Consider the following 18,434-nt stretch of genomic DNA (forward strand, 5'->3'; position numbering starts at 1 on the left):
AGATGGTGCAGCCATGCCATTGCCAGGCTGGGGTTGTGCCTCGTGCCAGGGCCCAGGTGGCAGTGGGCAGAGCAGCAGCAGGGAGGTTCTGGGTCCACCTTTGGCAGCTGCGTTGCTATCGTGTTCTGGTCACAGAGCTGCAGGAGACAGGGACTGACTGATGGAACCCGCTGGGGTTTTGTGGCACTGTCCCAATGTGGGCCTCAGTGGACATCAGCTTTGGAAGCAGATTTGATGTGAATACAATCCTGTGTGGTGGAAAGGCAGAGGGAGGTCTCGCTTGTGGGGTTCATTTGTGCTCCTGAGGAGCCCTGTCCAAAGGGGAGGTGATCCCTGGGACTGCTCCTCAACCTGAGAACTATGGAGATTGCAGGAGACTGCTCTGGTGGTGCAAAACCCACAGGTTCTACAGGGAGATTGCAGAAATGTTGGCACCTGGGGTTTTCTTGTACTCACCCCCTCTCTGTCTGATACCAGAACAGCTGTAAATGCCATCCCTGCTGTGAGCTGGGGACCTCTGCTGGCAGGGCAGAGGCGAGGAGAGCCGAGTGCTCTGCGGGTGTGGGGTTTCTTCCTGTGCCCTCTTTCCCCATCACATGGCTGTTGGCTGTGGCACTCTTCTTAGTCTCGCCTCATCCTCCTCCTGGCAGACCAGTGTGAGCTGAGGCACAGGAGTCTGAAGTACACACTTGACCTCAGGGCTGGGGAGGCGCAGGCTGAGGTGACCCTGCAGGTGTGATCAGAGTCACCCAGCACAGCACTGCTCCTGCCCATCCCACGCTGCTGCCACTCTCCTGAGGCTGCGCACGGGGCTGCAGTGATGGAAGAGCCTGAGGGGTGGCACACAGTTGGAGCAAAAAGCAGCTGCTCCAACGAGCTTCCCCAGGTACCACTAATTCCTGTGAGGTCCAGGCTGCTCCTCTGTGCTCTCTGTGCCTCAGAGGTGAGACCAAAGGCACTGAAGCAGCTTTTGCCCTGCTTTAGCCATGGCTTCTGCACCCCTACTTGGTGTCTTTGCCTCCTGCTGCTGGGCAGCTGCTTCCGCAGGGTGTGGATGTGCTTGTGCCTGTAGAAAGCAAGGGACAGGCATCAAGTTCACCTGCTGCTGAATGGAGAAAGATCTGCCTGTGCTCTCAAGTCCAGGGGAGCCTGCTGAACCTTCCTTTGCCCTGGATAAGGCCGACGAGCAGCCATGGACTGTGGCATCACATCTCCTCTGCTGGGAGAGCCAATCCTCCAGTTTCCTGGAAGGTCTGGGCAGGTTTTCTGCAGCCTTCTGTGCACTCCTGTGGGTGCAGGCTTGGGAATTCAGTGGGTACAGTCCCCATCTCTCCCTCTCCATCACATCTTTGCTCTGTTGCTTTCAGCAAGATTAGTGCAGAGAGACACAAATGTGCCAGCCCAGCTGGTGGATGCAGTGTCCAGTGGCCTCACCTGTCCTGAGGGGTGGTAGGGCATCTTGGAGAGGGGCGGTGGGCTAGGAGACAAGGAGGAGTGGAGAGAGAGAGACGTTAGCAGCCTGCTTTCTCATGTTTGGAGCTGACGTACATTGAGCAGGTGGAGCAGGTACTGGGGGTGCCTCTTTCCCCCTGGCTGGTGCTGCTGGGGCTCCGCAGAGCCGCGGTGGCACCAGCCACGTGCTGCTCTTTCAGCTTAGCGTTTTAGCAGCCACAGGAATCTCTTGCCTTCTGCCCAGTCATTTTATCTGCAGTTCATCGTTCAGGTCCCCACAGCCCTTAATCTCTCCTGTTTGCACCTTGCAGACCCATCCAGGACACATCCAGGAGGCAGGGCCCCGACGCACACCGCCATCCCCAGCCTATTGCTACAACTGCTCCCGCAGGGGGCACTTCGGATACGTGAGTCCTGGGCACACCTGGGGCTGGGAGCTGACCTCTGCCACGGGCTGCAGCTGCAGCAGAGCTGGTACAGCCACGCTGGTGCCATGTGCTGCAGTGAGGTGCTGGTGCCTGCAGCCCTGGGTGCAGCGCAGAGAGAGAGCTGAGTCCCTGCCTCTGCTGGGTAGGTTCAGCAGTTGGTGCTGGGAATCCTGGGGGGAGCCTGCCTGGCAGAGGGGATCCTCACAGCACCACAAGCAGAGCTGTGCTGCTTTTCTTTCTGTTCATGGCTCATGGGGTGAAACATAGGTGCCTGCTGCCATCATGGGAGGTTTTCCTCCATGAGCAGCCACAGTTGGAATGCCTGTTGCAGGAGTTTTCAGTTCCTGCCTGCTTTTGATGGTCTTTATCTGCACTTTCTTAGTTTTATTTGACATGTGAGTTAAGTTTTATGTCATCCCTCCGTGAGGTACGTGTGGAATCATTGGTTGATAAAGACCTTGAAGATCGTTGAGCTAAACCATGAGTGGAACCCAGCCTGGTGCAGGGGGATGTCATGAGCTTTCTTAGATTCACAGCATGGGTTGGAAGAGACCTTAAGGATCATCTAGTTCAAACTTACTGCCAGGAGCGGGAACACCTCTCACCAGCCCAGGTTGCTCAAGGCCTCATCCAGCCTGGCCTTGAACACTTCTAGAGGGAGGGCAACCACAGCCACCCTGGGCAACCTGTTCCAGTGTCTCCCCACCCTCACCATCAGGAATTTCTTCCTCATCTCCAGTCTCAATCTCCCCTCTCCCATCTCAAAGCCACTGTCCCTCATCCTGGCACTCCCAGCCCTTGTCACAAATCCCTCCCCAGCTCTTCTGGAGCACCTTCAGTTACTGGAAAGTTGCTCTAAGGTCTCTCTGGTGCCTTCTCATCTCCAGGCTGAACAGCCCCAACTCTTCTCTACAAGGGAGGTTTCCATCCCTCTGATCAGCTTTGTGGTCTCCTCTGGACTCTCTCTAGCAGCTCTGTGTCCTTCTTGTGATGGGGTCCCCAGAACTGGAGGCAGTGCTACAGATGGGGTCCCAGCAGAGGGGCAGAATCCTCTCCCTGTCCTGCTGTCACACTTGTTTTGCTGCAGCTTCACTGGCTTTAGTAAGAACCTGGGGTGTGCTGTACCTTCTGAGGTTGCTGCTGGTGTTTGTGGCCTCTTTTAGCCCTGCACAGCTCTCTACCTGCCAGCATCAGCTCCAAACTAATGTCAGCTCTTGGATTTCATGAGGTAGCTCCAGGACCACAGGTACTCTTGGACATGAATGTTGCTGGTGTGTTGGGTGGGCTGAGCTTGCAGCTTGCTTCAGCTTACTGACAGCAGATCACACAGCAGAGCTCATCTCTGAGGAGGGCATGGCACAGGCAGGGCAGGCTTGCAGACACCTTCTCATGACAGAGCTAAAGGACACATGGAAGGCTTCTAATGCTCAGTGTCCTCTGTGCATGTACAGACAAGCTGGGTGCCACACAACCTAACAACAGCCTTCGGGAAGGGCACTACGGAGCACAACCTCATTCTTCAATTAACTTCAGTTGTGCCAAGGCCAGACACAAGCTGAGAAATCAGAGGTACCTTTGAAAGGTGTCCTTGGTGTACTCTGAAACAGAGGGGAAGGGGCAGAAGCACACATGGGGAGAGAGTGGGCTAGAGGGAGCACTGAGTGGAAGGAAAGAAGGCACAAGAAGGAAATTTGCTGAGCTTGTGGTGGAGCTCTGGGCAGTTCCTCGTTATGGCAGAGTCCAGAGTGCAGTGGGCTTGGGCAGTACCCAGTCTGGTCATGCTGGGAGAACAAAGCAGGCAGCTAAAAGCTGGAAAGCTGCAGGATGGAAAAGGACCTGAGAGTGCTGGTCAGCAGTCAGCCGAGGATGAACCAGTCTGTGTCTGGCTGCGGTGGCCACCAGCATCCTGGCCTGGATCAGCAATGGAGTGGCCAGCAGAAACAGGGCAGGGGTTGTGTCCCTGTGCTGGTCACTGGGAAGGCCACAGCTTGAATTCTGGGTTCAGTTCTGGGCCACTCACTCACAGAAGGACGTTGAGGGACTAGAGCAGGTCCTGAGAAGATGGGGAAAGATCTGAAGAATGGGACTTGGGAGGAGCAGCTGAGGGAGCTGGAGGTGTTTAGTGTGCAGGAGTCTGAGGGGAGACCTCATTGTTCTTTGCAGCTCCCTGAAAGGATGCTGCAGCCAGATGGGGGTTGGGTTTTTTTGCCTAGGAACATGAAACAGGACAAGAGGCAATGGCCTCAAACTGCTCCAGGCCAGGTTTAGGTTGGCCATGAGGAACAAATTCTGCCCCTTGAGGATTGTCAAGGCCTGGCCCAGCCTATCCAGGGCAGTGGAGGAGTCCCCATCCCTGAAGGGGTTTCAAAACTGTGTAGATGTGGTGCTGAGGGCCCTGGTTTGGTGGTGCCCTGGCAGTGCTGTGATAAGAGTTGGAGTTCACAGAACTACACAGAATCATCCAGGTTGGAGGAGACCCTCGAGGTCATCAAGTCCAACCACTGACCCTATTATACAAGGTTCACCCCTAAGCCATATTCCTAAGCATCACATCTAAACGACCTTTAAACACCTGCAGGGTTGGTGACTCTGCCACCTCGCTGGGCAGCCTGTGCTGGTGCCTCACCACTCCTGCTGTGAACAGATTCTTCCCAGCGTCCAGCCTAAGCCTGCCCTGCTGCACTGTGAGGCCATTCCCTCTTGTTCTGTGGCTGAGTACCTATGAGAAGAGGCCAGCACCAACCTGTCCCAGCCTCCTTGCAGGGAGCTGTGGAGAGCCATGAGGTCTCCCTCCAGCCTCCTCTTCCTCAAACTCAACAACTCCAGTTCCTTCAGTTGCTCCTTACAAGATTTGTTCTGCAGGCCCTTCCCCAGCTTCCCTGCCCTCTTCTGCACTGGCTCCAGCACCTCGATGTCTCTCTTGTGTTGAGGTGCCAAAAACAGGACACAGCACTTGAGGTCTCACCAATGCCCAACACAGGGTGACAACTGCCTTCCTGCTCCTGCTGGGCACAGCATTGCTAACTCCAGCCAGGATGTCAGTGGCTTTCTGTGCCACCTGGGCACTGCTGGCTCTTCTTCAGCTGCTTGTCTGTTAGGGCCCCTTTCTGCCAGACACTTTCCAGCCACACTGCCCCAACCCTGGAGCCTTACCTGTGTTCCTTGTGGCCCAGATGCAGGACCTGGCATGTGGTCCTGTGCCATCTCATGAGCTGATGATCTTAAAGGTCTCTTCCAACCAAAACAATTTCATGACTTTGTGTTTCTAAGCAGTAGAAGCTTGTTCTGGGGGGCTTTGCAGGACAGGATAACCTAGAGGTCCCTTCCTGCTCCCCAGGTGCTCATCTGCTTCTGTTAGTGCCTCTAGCCACTTGGGCAGACACAGCTACTTGTGCCTGGCTCCCACAAGGTGTGGGGTTGTGTGGACAGGGAGGATTGTTAAGGCTGGAAATGCTTCTTCACTGGAAGTGTTTGTCAAACACTGGAACAGGCTGCCCAGGGCCCTGGTGGAGTCACCGTCTCTGGGGGGTCCTCGGCACTTAGGGACATGGTCTGGTAGTGACACTTCAGCTCTGGGCTGAGGATTGAAATGGATGATCTTGGAGATCTCTTCCGACTGGGTGTTCTCTGTGGTTCTGTGAGATGATCCATGGTCAGCATCCTGCACAGGCAACAGCACCTGCAGAACCCAGCCCTGCTCCCCTGCAGGAGCATCCCAGCCCCTGGTGACCCCCAGCTGTGATTTACAGGAATGCTCAGAGAAGAGGATGCACGAGAGCATGCTGCCAGCTTACCCCTTCATCTGCTGCTATGACGACAAGCAGGAGATCAGGAGAAGAGCCTACAGGTTGAAGAGGAAGGTTGAAGGTACTTTTTCGGGGGAGCACCTCCTGCTTTTCACTTCTTTTGGATTATTTTTTCCCATGCTTGCCTCTCATGGGAACACTGTGAGATCATTTTCGGGTGTAGCGCTTTGGTCAGGTTCTGCAACAGTCACAAAAGCCTTCATGGCTTCCTTCATCCCAAGCTTTTATGTGGCCAGGTCTGTCCTCAGAGGTTGCAGATATAAAGAAGCCACTGACTTAGCAATGGCAGAAGCTAGCAGGAACAGGGTTGAGCTGTGAATTGTTAGATTCTGGTCTAAGAACAGGGTAAAAACGCTGAAAAAAAATCCATCTGATTTTCCTCTATCAGAGGCTTTGGTTTTTTACCTAACCAACTTCACAGATTGCACAGGGTTGGAAAGGACCTTCAAAGGGCATCTTGTCCAACTCCCTGCAGGCAGCAGGGACTCTTCCAGCCTGCCTGGAGGTCCTCTGCAGCTGTTGAAATGTAGCTCTAAGCTCTTCCTGCAGCCTTCTCCTCTCCAGGCTGAGCAGCCCTAACTCTCCCAGCCTGTGCCCACAGCAGAGGTGGCCCAGCCACCATGTTGTTGCAGGCCCTGGGGTCTGTGTTCTATGTATGGTTGCTGTAAGTAGCTGCTCTCTTCACAGAACTCCAGGGAGCTGGCCTCCTGCCCCAGCAGGTGTCCACACCGGCCCAGGAGGGGCCCAGCCACAGCAAGAGGAGCAAGTCTTGGAGGGAGCACAGCAAGTGGCAGAAGGATGGCAAGTGCCACAGAAAGATGGCCATGTCCTGGGAAGAGGAGCAGCACAGAAGCAGTGGTCTGGAGGAGGCCTTCCCCAGAGGGCTGAAGAGGCAGGCATGGAAGGGCAGCAAAAGCCACCAGATGTCCCTGTTCCAGGCACTCCCAGGCAGCTGGACCGTGGGCCCACCAGCGCATCGGGAGGGTGCCAGGAGAAAGAAGAAGTGCAGAAAGAAGAAGGATGCTGGTCCTGACGTCAGTGATAACCTGTTCCTCATAAAGCAGAGAAGGAAGAAGTCCAAGGAGAAGTCTTGTTGATGGGAGAGCAGCTGGGTAGCGCTGGCCTGGGCTCTGCCTGCTGCTTGTTCCCCTCCTCTCACACTGAATTTGGGTCTGTCCTGAGGCCGGGTAGGTGTGCCCTGGCACCAGTCACACCCCAGTCTCCACCTCCATCCCTCCTCTGAGCCCATTCAGCTGGTGGTGGGACCCTGCTGCTGCCAGGGTCTGGCCACAGTCCCAGAACAGGCTTCGAGGTGACTTCCTTTGCTTGGGGGGTGGGGAGGGGGATTGGGGAAGGGTCCACAGTGGGTTGGGTAGGTTTTGTTTCTTTGCCAGGGAGATGTTGCTGTGCCCATTAGGGCAGGATCTGCTGCTAGGGCACACAATGCCTTTGGAGCTGGCATGGGAGTCTCTCACAATGGGGATAAAAACAGGGATGTGGACCCGAGCCACACTCCCTGTGGCCACTCGCTCCTCTCCAGGGCGCAGCTGGGTATTTGGTTGCTGCTGTCTCTCCAGGAAGGTGCTGCAGAGTGGTGGCCTTGCACTGGCACACGAGTCTCCTACCTTGCCCTCCAACATGGCATTGTGCACCCATTGCCCTTAGCACCCTGTCTGCTGGTGCAGGGAGCAGGGCAGGGTTTATGTCTCCAGCTAAAGGTGTCCTTGTTCCCCTGGGTGTCAAAGCCGTTTCCTGCTCGTGGGAAATGTGTTTGGCCCCAGAGCCAACTCCATAACTTTTTTGAGACAGTTATTTTTGTACTCTGGAGTTATGCCTGTTTTTTAAGAGCTTTGTAAGGGTAAAGGCTTCATCACCAGAACAATGCCAATAAAAACTCCTGGCAGGCTTAAACTGCAGCCTCTTCTCTTTTCTCACCTAAGACTTCATCACCTCTGGCACCAGATTTTCTGGGTTTGAAAATTAAATTCTCTCTACTGATTCATGACCTATGCCATGCAGAACTGCTACTCCTGCCAAGCAGTTGGTAGTAGCCAGCAGCAGGATTCTGTGTTCCCCCAGTTCTCACTTGGGAGCAGGCCTTTGGCCATGGCTGTGTTCTGGAGCTGGGAGGCATCTGTGGTCTGTGCTCACAAAAGGGTGCCCGAGGAGGGCAAATGGGCACAGTGAGAAGTGTACAGGACAGTCCTCTCAGTGGTGTTCCATGCTGGTGCTCCCTAACCCTGTCAGCTTTGTTTGGCGAGGTCACCACCAAGAACAATGGTGGTGTAGTGACCCTGTGAGCCCATCTCAGGTGCTGGCAGTAGAGCTTCACCTCTACCCCACCTGAGTGCCCAGGCTTGCTAAAGCATCCTCACATGGCCTGGGCAGGCTGGAGAGCTGGGCAGAGGGGAGCCTCAGTTCAACGAGAGTGCAAGTCCTGCATCTGAGAAGGAACAAGCCCATGCACCAGTACAGGCTGGGGGCTGACCTGCTGGAAGGCATCTCCATGGAGAAGGTCCTGAGAGTTCTGGTGGACAACAAGCTGCCCACGAACCAGCAAGGAGCCCTTGGGTGCGTTAGGGCCGATGGTCCCCTGAGGTGTGTTAAGAAGAGCATGGCCAGCAGGTCAAGGAAGGGTCTATTGCCCCTCTACTCTGCCCTAGTGAGGTCACGTTTGGAGTCCTGGCTCCAGTTCTGGGCTTCCCAGTTCAAGAGAGACAGGGAACCGCTGGACAGAGTCCAGGGGAGGCTGGAAAGCTGCTGAGTGTCCTGGAGCATCTCTCTAATGAGCAGAGGCTGAGAGCCTGGAGAATAGCAGCCCCAGAGGGAATCTGATCAGTGCTCAGCAAGAGCTAAAGGGTGGGAGGCAAGAGGATGGGGCCAGACTCTGCTCAGTGGTGCCCAGGGACAGGACAAGGGGCAAGAGACACAAACTGGACCTGCACAGGAGGAGAAAGTTTTTTGGTGCAAAGGTGCTGGAGCCTTGGGGCAGGCTTCCCAGAAAGGTTGTGGCGTCTCTTCTGGAGCTTCCAACCTTCCCTGGCCATTGTGCTCCTGGGTAAGCTGCTGTGGGTGCCACACTAAACCATTTAAGTACTTTTTATCCTTATCAAAAACCAAACCAAAACACTCCTGCACAGCCTTGCCCCTAATGTTGGATCTCATCTCCCACGTCCTGCTTTGCATCCCTTCTTGATCATCAGTGCCCAGTTCTGTCTGAGCCTTTGGAACCAGCACTGGGCCAGCAGGTGGGGAAGGAGGGCTGGTTCAGGTTGAGGTCCACATTGCTGATGCTCCACGTGGTCGTCCCTTTGGTGAAGCTGTCACAAGGTGAGGAATCCCCTAGGAACTTCTCCCTCCTTCAAAGAGCTGAGGAGACCATGTTCTCACTGCCATGTTCCCTAGCACTTCCTGGGACAGAAGTGTGACAGTGGAGGGGACCAAACTCGCCATCTGCACAAGATGTGTGGCTCAGACCCGGGGGTGCAGTGCACCTCTGCTGCATGTGGGCAGTGTGCAGGGGTAGCAGCCTGCACTGCCTTCACCAGGTGTGGCTGCACGGCTGCCCTCAGAGCCTTGCATGGTTGTGGCAGCCCTAGCTGCAGGGACAGCCCTTAAGTAGAGAAGTAGGGAATAGACACAGCTGGTGAGGGGCTGAAGCAAAGCAGAGGGGTGACCTCTCTGCTTCCCCCAGCACAGGGGTGAGGGGGAAACTGCACCAAAAAACCCAAATTGAGACAGCAATAAGTGAGACAAGAACAGAGTTTACTGAGCACATCAGCTAACTGCAGTGCAGTGAACAATGAGCTCAGCCTTCTCACAGGGAAAGCAGCACTGAACAGAAGCCAGCAAGCTGAAGTGCCAAGGCAGGGAGTGGCTCCCCCATCCCCTGCCTGTCCCACTGCCATCCCAGCAGAAGAGACAGCACCCAAAACCCGGAGCCCAGGAGCAGTAGCCAGGGCAGGAAGCCTCCCATGGTACAATCTGAACTGCAAGCTCCAGGATGCTTGGCTCCAGCCAGCACTTCGGTTTTGAAGGTAACATGAGGCAGGAGGATTTCAAGTAACAGCAGTAGATTAAAAGTCAGCCTGTGACACACCTCTGACCTGTAACAGGGCAGACTTGGCACACTTCTGCCTCCCAAAACTGCTCTCTCTGTGTTTTTTGAGCTAACATTCAGTAATTGGGGGGGTTAAGTTAAAAATTACTCCATGAAATCATGTCCTCACCATTGTCTACTCTGCCACTGTGCTGAGGAGACTTCAGATGCTCCATGCCTCTAATCTGCTGAAGATCATCAAAGCCAGGTAGTTTTCTGTTGCACTCCTTCAGAGCCATCTCAGGTCAAGTTCTCTGGGGTCTCTCCCAGTGCAAACCATCCCACGAAAAACAAAGCTGCTGGGTTTCCAGCAACATCCCAGAAGCCAAGGAGTTAATTATTAGCAACAATAGCATCCAAGGACTTTGCTCCAGGCCCACAGTCTGCTTGTGAGGAGTTTTCTGGGTGCAGTGTGGCTATGCAGTCACTCTTGGATATGCAGGCTGGAAAAGCTGGATCCTGATGGCCAGCAGGGCAGCATGCTCTGCAGAGACTCCATGCCTCAGACTGCCCTCATTCCAACTCTTCATGTTCAGTTAAGGAAATGAGGATATGGAGATCAGAGTTGTGGGCCACTCCTCCTCCAGGCATAGTGGCTTCACTCAGTGATGCATCAGGCAGCAGTCTCACCTGCGTGAGGGGTGGCATCAGAAGAATGGTAGATGCTGAGATGGCTCAGCCTGAGACCATCTCAGCTCTGCCATGCCCGTGAGGCTGTGGGAAGGCACCAGGACAGAGGAGTAGTGGGTGCCTTCAAGTTGTCCAGATACAGTCTCAGTCAGTGGCAGGATGTGGACCAAGCCAGAGTGTTTCCTGACTTCTCTCAAGGTAAGGAGCCTGGCCACTGTGCCACAAGTGACGCCACCCAGAGTGCTGAGGTGTCCCTCCGGTGCTCTAAGCCCACCCCGGAAGGATTTAACCTAGTACAAGCTCCCAAGGAGAAAGAGAGGCAGCAAAGCTATGGTGAAAGCAACAAGATCCTTACACAGCCTGTGCAAAGTGAAACATTCACTACAGGTCCACTGTGGTCATGGCAGGTCACTGCATCAGCTCAGATACTGCCTGACCTGGGGCTTGACACAGCAGGACAGAGTGGATCTGTTCTAGAGGGCCCACCAGGGAGTTCAGGGATCCCAGAATGGGTTGGGTTGGAAGAGACCTTAGAGATCATCCATTTCCAGTCCTCTCCCACTAGTCCTGGTGGCCTCATCCAACCTAGCCTTGCACACCTCCAGTCTTGGAGCCTCCACAACTCTGTACAACCTGTTCCAGCTCCTCACCACCCTCGTGGGGAAAGGCTTCCTCCTGAAGTCTGATTAAATGCTGTCCTAGAAGAGTTCAGGCACTGCATCTATCAAGGGCAGGCTGTCAGGATGAGGCTGGTTCTTCCCTCAAGAAGAGCAGCTGGGTAAATAAGAAGCAGAAGAAAACGGCTCTTGTTAACGTGGGGGTGAGCAGGATGACAGCACAGGCTTGCAGAGCAGTGGGAAGGATGTAACTGAGACGCCAGGAGAAAAGGCCCCAGGGTAGTAATGATGGTATCTGAGGAGGGTCTGCAGTCCTGCTGCTGGGTTCAGGGAAGAGCTGACCAAGTGTCTGCTGGAGATGTGTGGGGGCTGCTGAGCTCACTTTCTTCAGTGGGTCTCCAGCAGTCTGCTCCAGCCCTCCCTGCTGCACAAACATCAGGGCTGAGCTGCTGCTGGACAGAGGGACCTCAGCTATGTCCGTGGTCAGGTATTGCTGTGAGGGAGAGCAGAACCCAGGCTCTTCCACCCCACCCAGCTGCATGGCACTGCCCTTTCTTCAGCAGTTGCTGCCCAGCCTTGGGTAGTGTTCAGGTGCCTGAACCTCAGTGCCCCACTTCTCACAACCAGCCTATTCCACTCCAGCACCAAAAGTTTCCCTCAGACTGGGTGCTGGAGCTTGCTTTCTTACCCCTGGAGGTGGCAAGGTGCAGCAAGATGAGGATTTGTCTCTTGCCACAGAGGGACTAGAGCAGGACCTTGTTTACAGGCACATTTCCAGCCCGGCAGGTGGGGTGCCACGGTGCACACCCAGTCACTGAATCCCAGCTTGGTGGGGGTGGAAGGGACCTCTAGAGATATCCAGTCCAATCCCTCTGCTAAAGCAGGGCACCCATAGCAGGTTGTGGTGTGTGAATCTTTTCCCCAGATCAAACTCCACATGAGCAGTCAGGAAGCCTGCACTCACCTCCTGGAGAAGCACAACCAAGTCTGTGGCCTGAGTGCCTATGTGGTGGGCTCCACCCAGGGCTCTTTGCTGGCTTGGAACAAAGCAGGGTGCGTCCAGCACCAGCAGGCTGTCACTGATCTCCAGTGCCTCCCAGCACAACCAGTAAGGCTTCTGTCCAGCAGCTGCTGAACTTTACAGAGTTTAGTGCAAAACTGGTGCAGGTGGAGATGCTTTTGCATTAGGCGAGAAGGGAAGGAGAAGGAGAAGGAGAAGGAGAAGGAGAAGGAGAAGGAGAAGGAGAAGGAGAAGGGGAAGGGGAAGGGGAAGGGGAAGGGGAAGGGGAAGGGGAAGGGGAAGGGGAAGGGGAAGGGGAAGGGGAAGGGGAAGGGGAAGGGGAAGGGGAAGGGGAAGGGGAAGGGGAAGGGGAAGGGGAAGGGGAAGGGGAAGGGGAAGGGGAAGGGGAAGGGGAAGGGGAAGGGGAAGGGGAAGGGGAAGGGGAAGGGGAAGGGGAAGGGGAAGGGGAAGGAGAAGGAGAAGGAGAAGGAGAAGGAGAAGGAGAAGGAGAAGGAGAAGGAGAAGGAGAAGGAGAAGGAGAAGGAGAAGGAGAAGGAGAAGGAGAAGGAGAAGGAGAAGGAGAAGGAGAAGGAGAAGGGGGGCTGCATCTTCTACCAGCAAAAGCCTCTCCACATTAGGTCCTAGTTAGAGCATGGAAATCCTGTTCTGGACCAGGTGCCTGGAGGCTGAGGGGCTCCATTTCATCCTGTCAACCCCAAATGTACCTGTCATTGCTCCCACCTGCTTTCCTCCCCCCTTTAAAGAGCTGTCAGTCCTTACCCCAGAGATGCCTGGCACTCAGGCAGGTGAGCACCCCCAGAGGGCACAGTGTCTGCAGGTCTCACCGATGGGCTCTGGTGGGGCAGCATGAGGAGACCTGCCCTGGGGGAATGGACAAAGGACTGGGTGGAGGAAACAGGGCGAATGGACCAAAAGGTCAGAGGAGCGAGGAGGGGAGAGGGGACCCCTGGACTGTCATTTGCTGCAGGCGGTGCCCAGCCAGGCTGAGGCGGGCAGGGCACTGGTGACCCGAGGTGTGCTTCTGCACAGCCAGCCCATGCTGCAGAGGAGCTCAGCATGTCTGCATCTCAGGGCAGCTAGGGCTGCCTCCCGCCCGCTGCAGAGCCTGCCAGGAGCACCAGTGCCCGGGCACAGGTCATGCTGCAAACAACTTCCTACGCGGCACGTCTGAGCTGCATGGCTGCGCTGCGCTGCGCTGCACTGCACTGCTCTGCTCTGCCCTGCACTGCACTGCTGGGAGCATGGAGCAGCACCGCAGCGCCCAGGGCCGCCTGCACACCGCCAGTCTCCTGGCCTGCAGCCCCCGAGCACAGCCGCAGGGCAGCGCTCTGCATCCTGCCTCAGGCGGTGACCTGCCCCCGTCTCTCCGGTGCCTCCGGGCAGATCACCGGCTGTGAGCCGCAGCCCAGCGTTCTGGGCTTCCCTCACCAGACAGTGCTGCTGCCAAGGCGGGGGTCTGGGGCTGGCCTGACCAGGGTGTGCCCCCTCCTCCAGGCTGGCACCGTTCCGTGGGCGGCAGCAGCAGCAGGCAGCCTGTCTTGGGCACCGCAGCTCCGCAGGCTGACAGCCAGTGCCAGCAGGCTGGTGCAAGTGTTTGCCCCAGGGCAAGGGTGGGCTCTCGCACCGCCCTCTCTCGCAGGCAACTGCTGAGGAGGGCTGCCTTCTTCTGCCGGGAGTCACCTCCCTGGAGCCTGACCATCCCTGGGAGCCTGACCATCCCACGGATGTACAGCGATTCCCTGTTCCTTACCAGCTCCTTGCAGGTGCTCTCACGAAACCCAGCCACCTGCTCACTGCAGGGCTGCCAGGGTCGTGATCCAGCGCCTGCAAAAGGATTTCCCTGTGGAAGTGGAGAGACCTGGGCTCGCAGGGTGGTTTGAGCAGCACTGGACCGAGCATCTTCCCTCCTCTCAGTGACACGGCACAAAGCTTCTCGGGAGGGCATCTCTTGCTCTGCAGCAAGGCAAAAGGCTCAGGAGACAGCAGTGGGAGAAGCTGTCCTCATGGGGGAGGCTTCTGAGGAGCGCTGCTGCCTGAACGCCAGTGGATGACCTTCTCAAGGCAGGGCTGGAGCAGGAGCACCAACATCACCATGGAAGTGTCTCCACCACTGTGACTCCATAACCTTGCAAAAAGTCATTTTTATCCTGTTCTTCAGGGCCGAGGTAGAACAGGAGCCCCTCTGCTTGGGAGACCCAGCACAGGCTGAAGCAGACCGAGCAGCGCCTCCACCTCCTCCTCCTAGCCATGGTGCTCAAGGGTTCCTGTGAACTCCTCCTGGATTTTCTGTGCACTGTGGGTTTTCATTCTGTCTCTTGTATTGTTTTTCCCATTGCTGATTTGCTCTCAGCAGAAGAGCAGAGCCACCACCAGGTTCTAGAATAAGGTGGGGTTTTTAAAGGACACTTTGGCACCATCTAAGCTTTTATTAATGTAAAAAATATATCAGCAGAGCTGCCTCAGCTGAAGGTAGGAAGCGTGATCTGCAGTGGGTGTTGTGCACAGGGCATCCCCCTTCCCTCCGCAGTCCTCAGCACAGCACAGACTGGGACCTGGTGGAGCAGGGCTAAGGGAGGCCACAGCAGTGCTGGCAGGGCTGCTGTGAGGCCAGGCTGGGACAGTTGGGGGTCTTCAGCCTGGAGAGGAGAAGGCTCCAGGGACACCTTCTGGTGGCCTTGCAGTGCCTAAAGGGGCCCAGCAGAAAGCTGGTAACAAGCTTCTGAGCAGGGTCTGTCATGACAGGCCAAGGAGAGATGGTTTGGACTCAAAGAGGGAGATTGAGAGTAGAGAGAAGGGAGTAAGGTTTGACCCTGAGGGTGGGGAGAGTCTGGCCCAGGGTGCTCAGAGAGGTGAGAGCTGCCCCATGGCTGGCACCACTGCAGGTCAGGTTGTGATTTTGAGCATCCTGCTGTGGTTGAGGATGTCCCTGCTGGCTGCAGGAGACTTGGGCTGGGCATCCTTGGAAGGTTCCTTCCAACCCAACCCGTTCTATGATCTTCAGTCTGCTGATTTGGTACCTAAAGTTCTCCACTTTTCTGTCTCCTACATGGATGAAAGAAAGCCAAAGGAGTTTAGGCTCATTCCCAACCTCTGTTCAGGCCCTGAGGCATGAAGAGCTTTTGCTTTCAGTCCTGCTCCCCACCTCAGGCTGGGCAGGTGTGCATGGTGTCAGCTGCCTTTGCCTTCTGCTTCTTGCTGCTGCTGCCTTGGGGAGGATATCCTGGAGGCAGGAGCAAAGTCTGGGCACCTTGGCATCTTTTCTCCAAGCCTTTTGGAGAACAGGAATCCACCCAGCAGCTGTGCAGCCCAAACAGATGCTTTGCTGCTGGCCAAGGACCCAGGCAGTGGTGGCAGAGCTGGGCACAGCAGGAGGGCTGTGGCATGGCTGTGCCATGGTGGTGGCAGCAGGACAGCAGGAAAAGAGCAGCATTCAGGAGAACTGCTGTGAGGATGGGAATCAAAGTGACCCTTTGCTGTGTCACAGAACCACAGAGTCACAGAACATTAGAGGCTGGAAGGGAACTTCAGATATTATCCAGCCCAATCCCCCTGCCAGAGCAGGGTCACACAGGGCAGGGCACACAGGAACATAGCCAGGAATGTTTGGAATCTCTCCATAGGAGACTCCACAACCTCTCTGGGCAGTCTGTTCCAGGCCTCCAGCACCCTCACAGTGACAAAGTTTTCCCTTCTGTTCCTGGCACCTCCTTTGCTCCAGCTGCACCCACTGCCCCTTGTCCTATCTTGGGCATCCCTGAGCAGAGCCTGCCTCCATCCCTCTGCCTTTATCACCAGGAATGAGGGCAGCCCTCAGGCTCCTTTGCTCCAAGCTCCCTCAGCCTGTTCTCACAGGCAGATCTTCCACTGCCTGCAGCAGCCTGGGAGCTCTGGGCTGGACTCCCTCAAGCACTTCCTCGAGGTCCTTCTGGAACTGAGGGGCCCAGAACTGGCCATGAGACTTCAGAGGTGGCCTCAGCAGGGCAGAGCAGAAGGGCAGGAGAACCTTTGTGACCTACTCACCACAGCACTTCTGACCCACCCCAGGATGCCTTTGGCCTTCTTGGCCACCAGGGCACATTGCTGGCCCTTGGGCACCCTTCTGTCCCCCAGGACCACCAGGTCCCTCTCCTCTGTGCTGCTCTCCAACAGGTCAGTTTCCAACATCTCCTGGTCCCTGGGGTTGTTCTTCCCCAGCTGCCAGCCTCTCCCCTTGCCCTTGCTGGGTTCTGTTCCATTTCTCCCCACTCAGCTCTGCAGCCTGGCCAGGGCTGGCTGGATGGCAGCACAGCCTGAGGGCTGTCACCACCCGTCCCTGTTTGGTGCTGTCAACAAATCTGCTGGCAGTGCCCTCTGTGCCCTCAACCAGGTCATTGATGAAGATATTGAACACCACTGGTCCCAGTACTGACCCCTGAGGGACCCCACTAAGTGCAGACTCTCTCACATTGACCACAACTCTCTGGCTTCAACCAGTTCATCCCCACCTCACTGCCCAATCATCCATGGCATGAAAGTGATGGGCACCTGTGTGGGTGACAGTGACAAAGCAAGGTCCAGCTCATAGGACACCCAGAAGAGGGTGAGAGGAGACCAAGTCACAGCCACACAGCTTTGTGCTGCTCTTTGGCCACTGCAGATTTTGTCTCTGCAACCCTGAGTGGCTCTCAAGCCTCAGCACTGGGGAGGCCACGCCTGTAATCCTGGGTTCAGTTCTGGGCCACTCTCTCCCAAAAGGACATTGAGGACCTAGTGCAGGTCCAGAGAAGGGCAAAAAAGGTGGGGAAGGGTCTGCAGAAGAGGGCTGGAGAGGAGCAGCTGAGGGAGATGAGGGTGTTCAGCCTGCAGAAGAGGAGGCTGAGGGGAGACCTCATTGCTCTCTACAGCTCCCTGAGAGGAGACTGCAGCCAGGTGGGGGTTGGGCTCTGCTCCCAAGAAACAAGTGGCAGAACAAGAGGAAATGGCCTCAAGTTGTGCCAAGACAGGCTCAGGTTGGACAGGAGGAAGAATTTCATCCCTGAGTAGGTTGTTCAGGCATGGCCCAGGCTACCCAGGGCAGTGTTGGGGGTCCCCATCCCTGGAGGAATTTCAAAGCCTTGGAAACATGATGTTGAGGGACATGGTTTGGTGGTGTCCTGGCAGTGCTGGGTTAGTGATTGGACTTGCTCTCAAAGGTGTCCTCCAGCCCAAGCTACTCCCTGATTCAGTGACTCCAAGCCTGTGTCTCCACGGTGCCCACCAGCTCCGAGGCAGAGTTTCAGGCAGCTGCAGCTGGCTCAGCAGCCAGTAATTGCACTTTTTTGCATTGCAAAAGGATGATTAGCAGCTCAGTTCATTATCAGAGCAAATTCAATTTTTCAAGGTAAAGGAGCCAGTTGTATTTATAGAGGAAACTCTGTTGATACAGCCAGAAAAAAATTAATTCTTGACAAATGTAAGGAGAATTAATAGTCTTTAACCGGGACAATATTTGACTGTGTCTAATTGTGCTTTGCCAGGTGGAGTGCGCTCTCATTGAGGAGTCCTGGCAGAGCTCCCTGCAGAAGCACTTTGCACCTCTGGTGGAGCTGCATTTAAACAGGGGGGCGGGGGCGGTGTGTGGGCTGTGGTTAACTAACCTGCCCCCGGGCTGCTCAAGGCACACCAGAGCTGCGGTGCAGCTTCGGAACCCTCTCGTGTCCCTGCGCTGGCAGAGCTGCTGGTCGTGTTCAGCCAGGTCTTGTCTCACCCAGACCCCTTCAGGCAGAAAGAAAGGAAGAGGGCAGGAGAAACCCTGAGGGCAGACTGGTTGTGGGGTGCCCCTGGGCCGTGGGTGTGGGTTCCCATGGTTGGGATGGCCAAGTGGACGTGCAGCCAGGTTCAGCTGCTGCTGTGGCTGGGCCAGCATCTGCTGATGCATCCCTCTGCCAGCCCAGCCTGCAGCTGGGGATGCCTGCCCACGAGAGGCAGAGTGTGAGTGGGAGCCGGTGGGGTGATCCTGCTTTTCCCCTTGAGGGGCCCAGGCTGTGACCCAGGGTCTGCTCACTGCAGAGGAGCTGCCCCAAGCTGCTGCAAGTGCCCTCAGACAGACAGAGTCCCTGATCTTTCCTGTGGCCTGGGGATGCCCCAGCGCCTGTCCCATGGTGGATGGACAGGGTGAGCACCACTGTGCTGTCATCAGAGCCCAAAGGCTCCTTGCTGGGAACATGCCCATGTTCCCTCAGGGCAGGACAAGTCCTAGGGTGATGTCCACCAGGGAAGTGGCTCCCCAGCAGATTCCCCCTCTTTGGGCTGGCTGTGGCCCATGGAGTCCGTAAGGTCCAGCAGGTGTTGAGGCAGTTTAGGGTGGTGGAGGCTGCACAGAGGCAAAGGCTTCTCTGTTTCCTGTGGAAGTCTCTGCTGAAG

At 56.0% G+C, this 18,434-nt stretch overlaps 1 protein-coding gene across 1 annotated transcript in view; it reads left to right on the plus strand.

The window, feature by feature from the left end:
- Positions 1–7,010, plus strand: part of ZCCHC7 (zinc finger CCHC-type containing 7) — a 110,644-nt gene extending 103,634 nt beyond the window's left edge. Inside the window, exons 9-11 of the mRNA XM_064140288.1 lie at positions 1,764–1,859; positions 5,630–5,747; positions 6,374–7,010. Of these exons, the coding sequence (XP_063996358.1) occupies positions 1,764–1,859; positions 5,630–5,747; positions 6,374–6,783 (624 nt within the window). The 3' untranslated portion in view covers positions 6,784–7,010. The remainder of the gene's footprint in view (positions 1–1,763; positions 1,860–5,629; positions 5,748–6,373) is intronic.
- The last annotated feature ends 11,424 nt before the right edge of the window (positions 7,011–18,434 follow it).

The sequence above is a fragment of the Pogoniulus pusillus genome, chromosome Z (genome assembly GCF_015220805.1).
Source record: "Pogoniulus pusillus isolate bPogPus1 chromosome Z, bPogPus1.pri, whole genome shotgun sequence".
Taxonomy (NCBI): Eukaryota; Metazoa; Chordata; class Aves; order Piciformes; family Lybiidae; genus Pogoniulus; species Pogoniulus pusillus.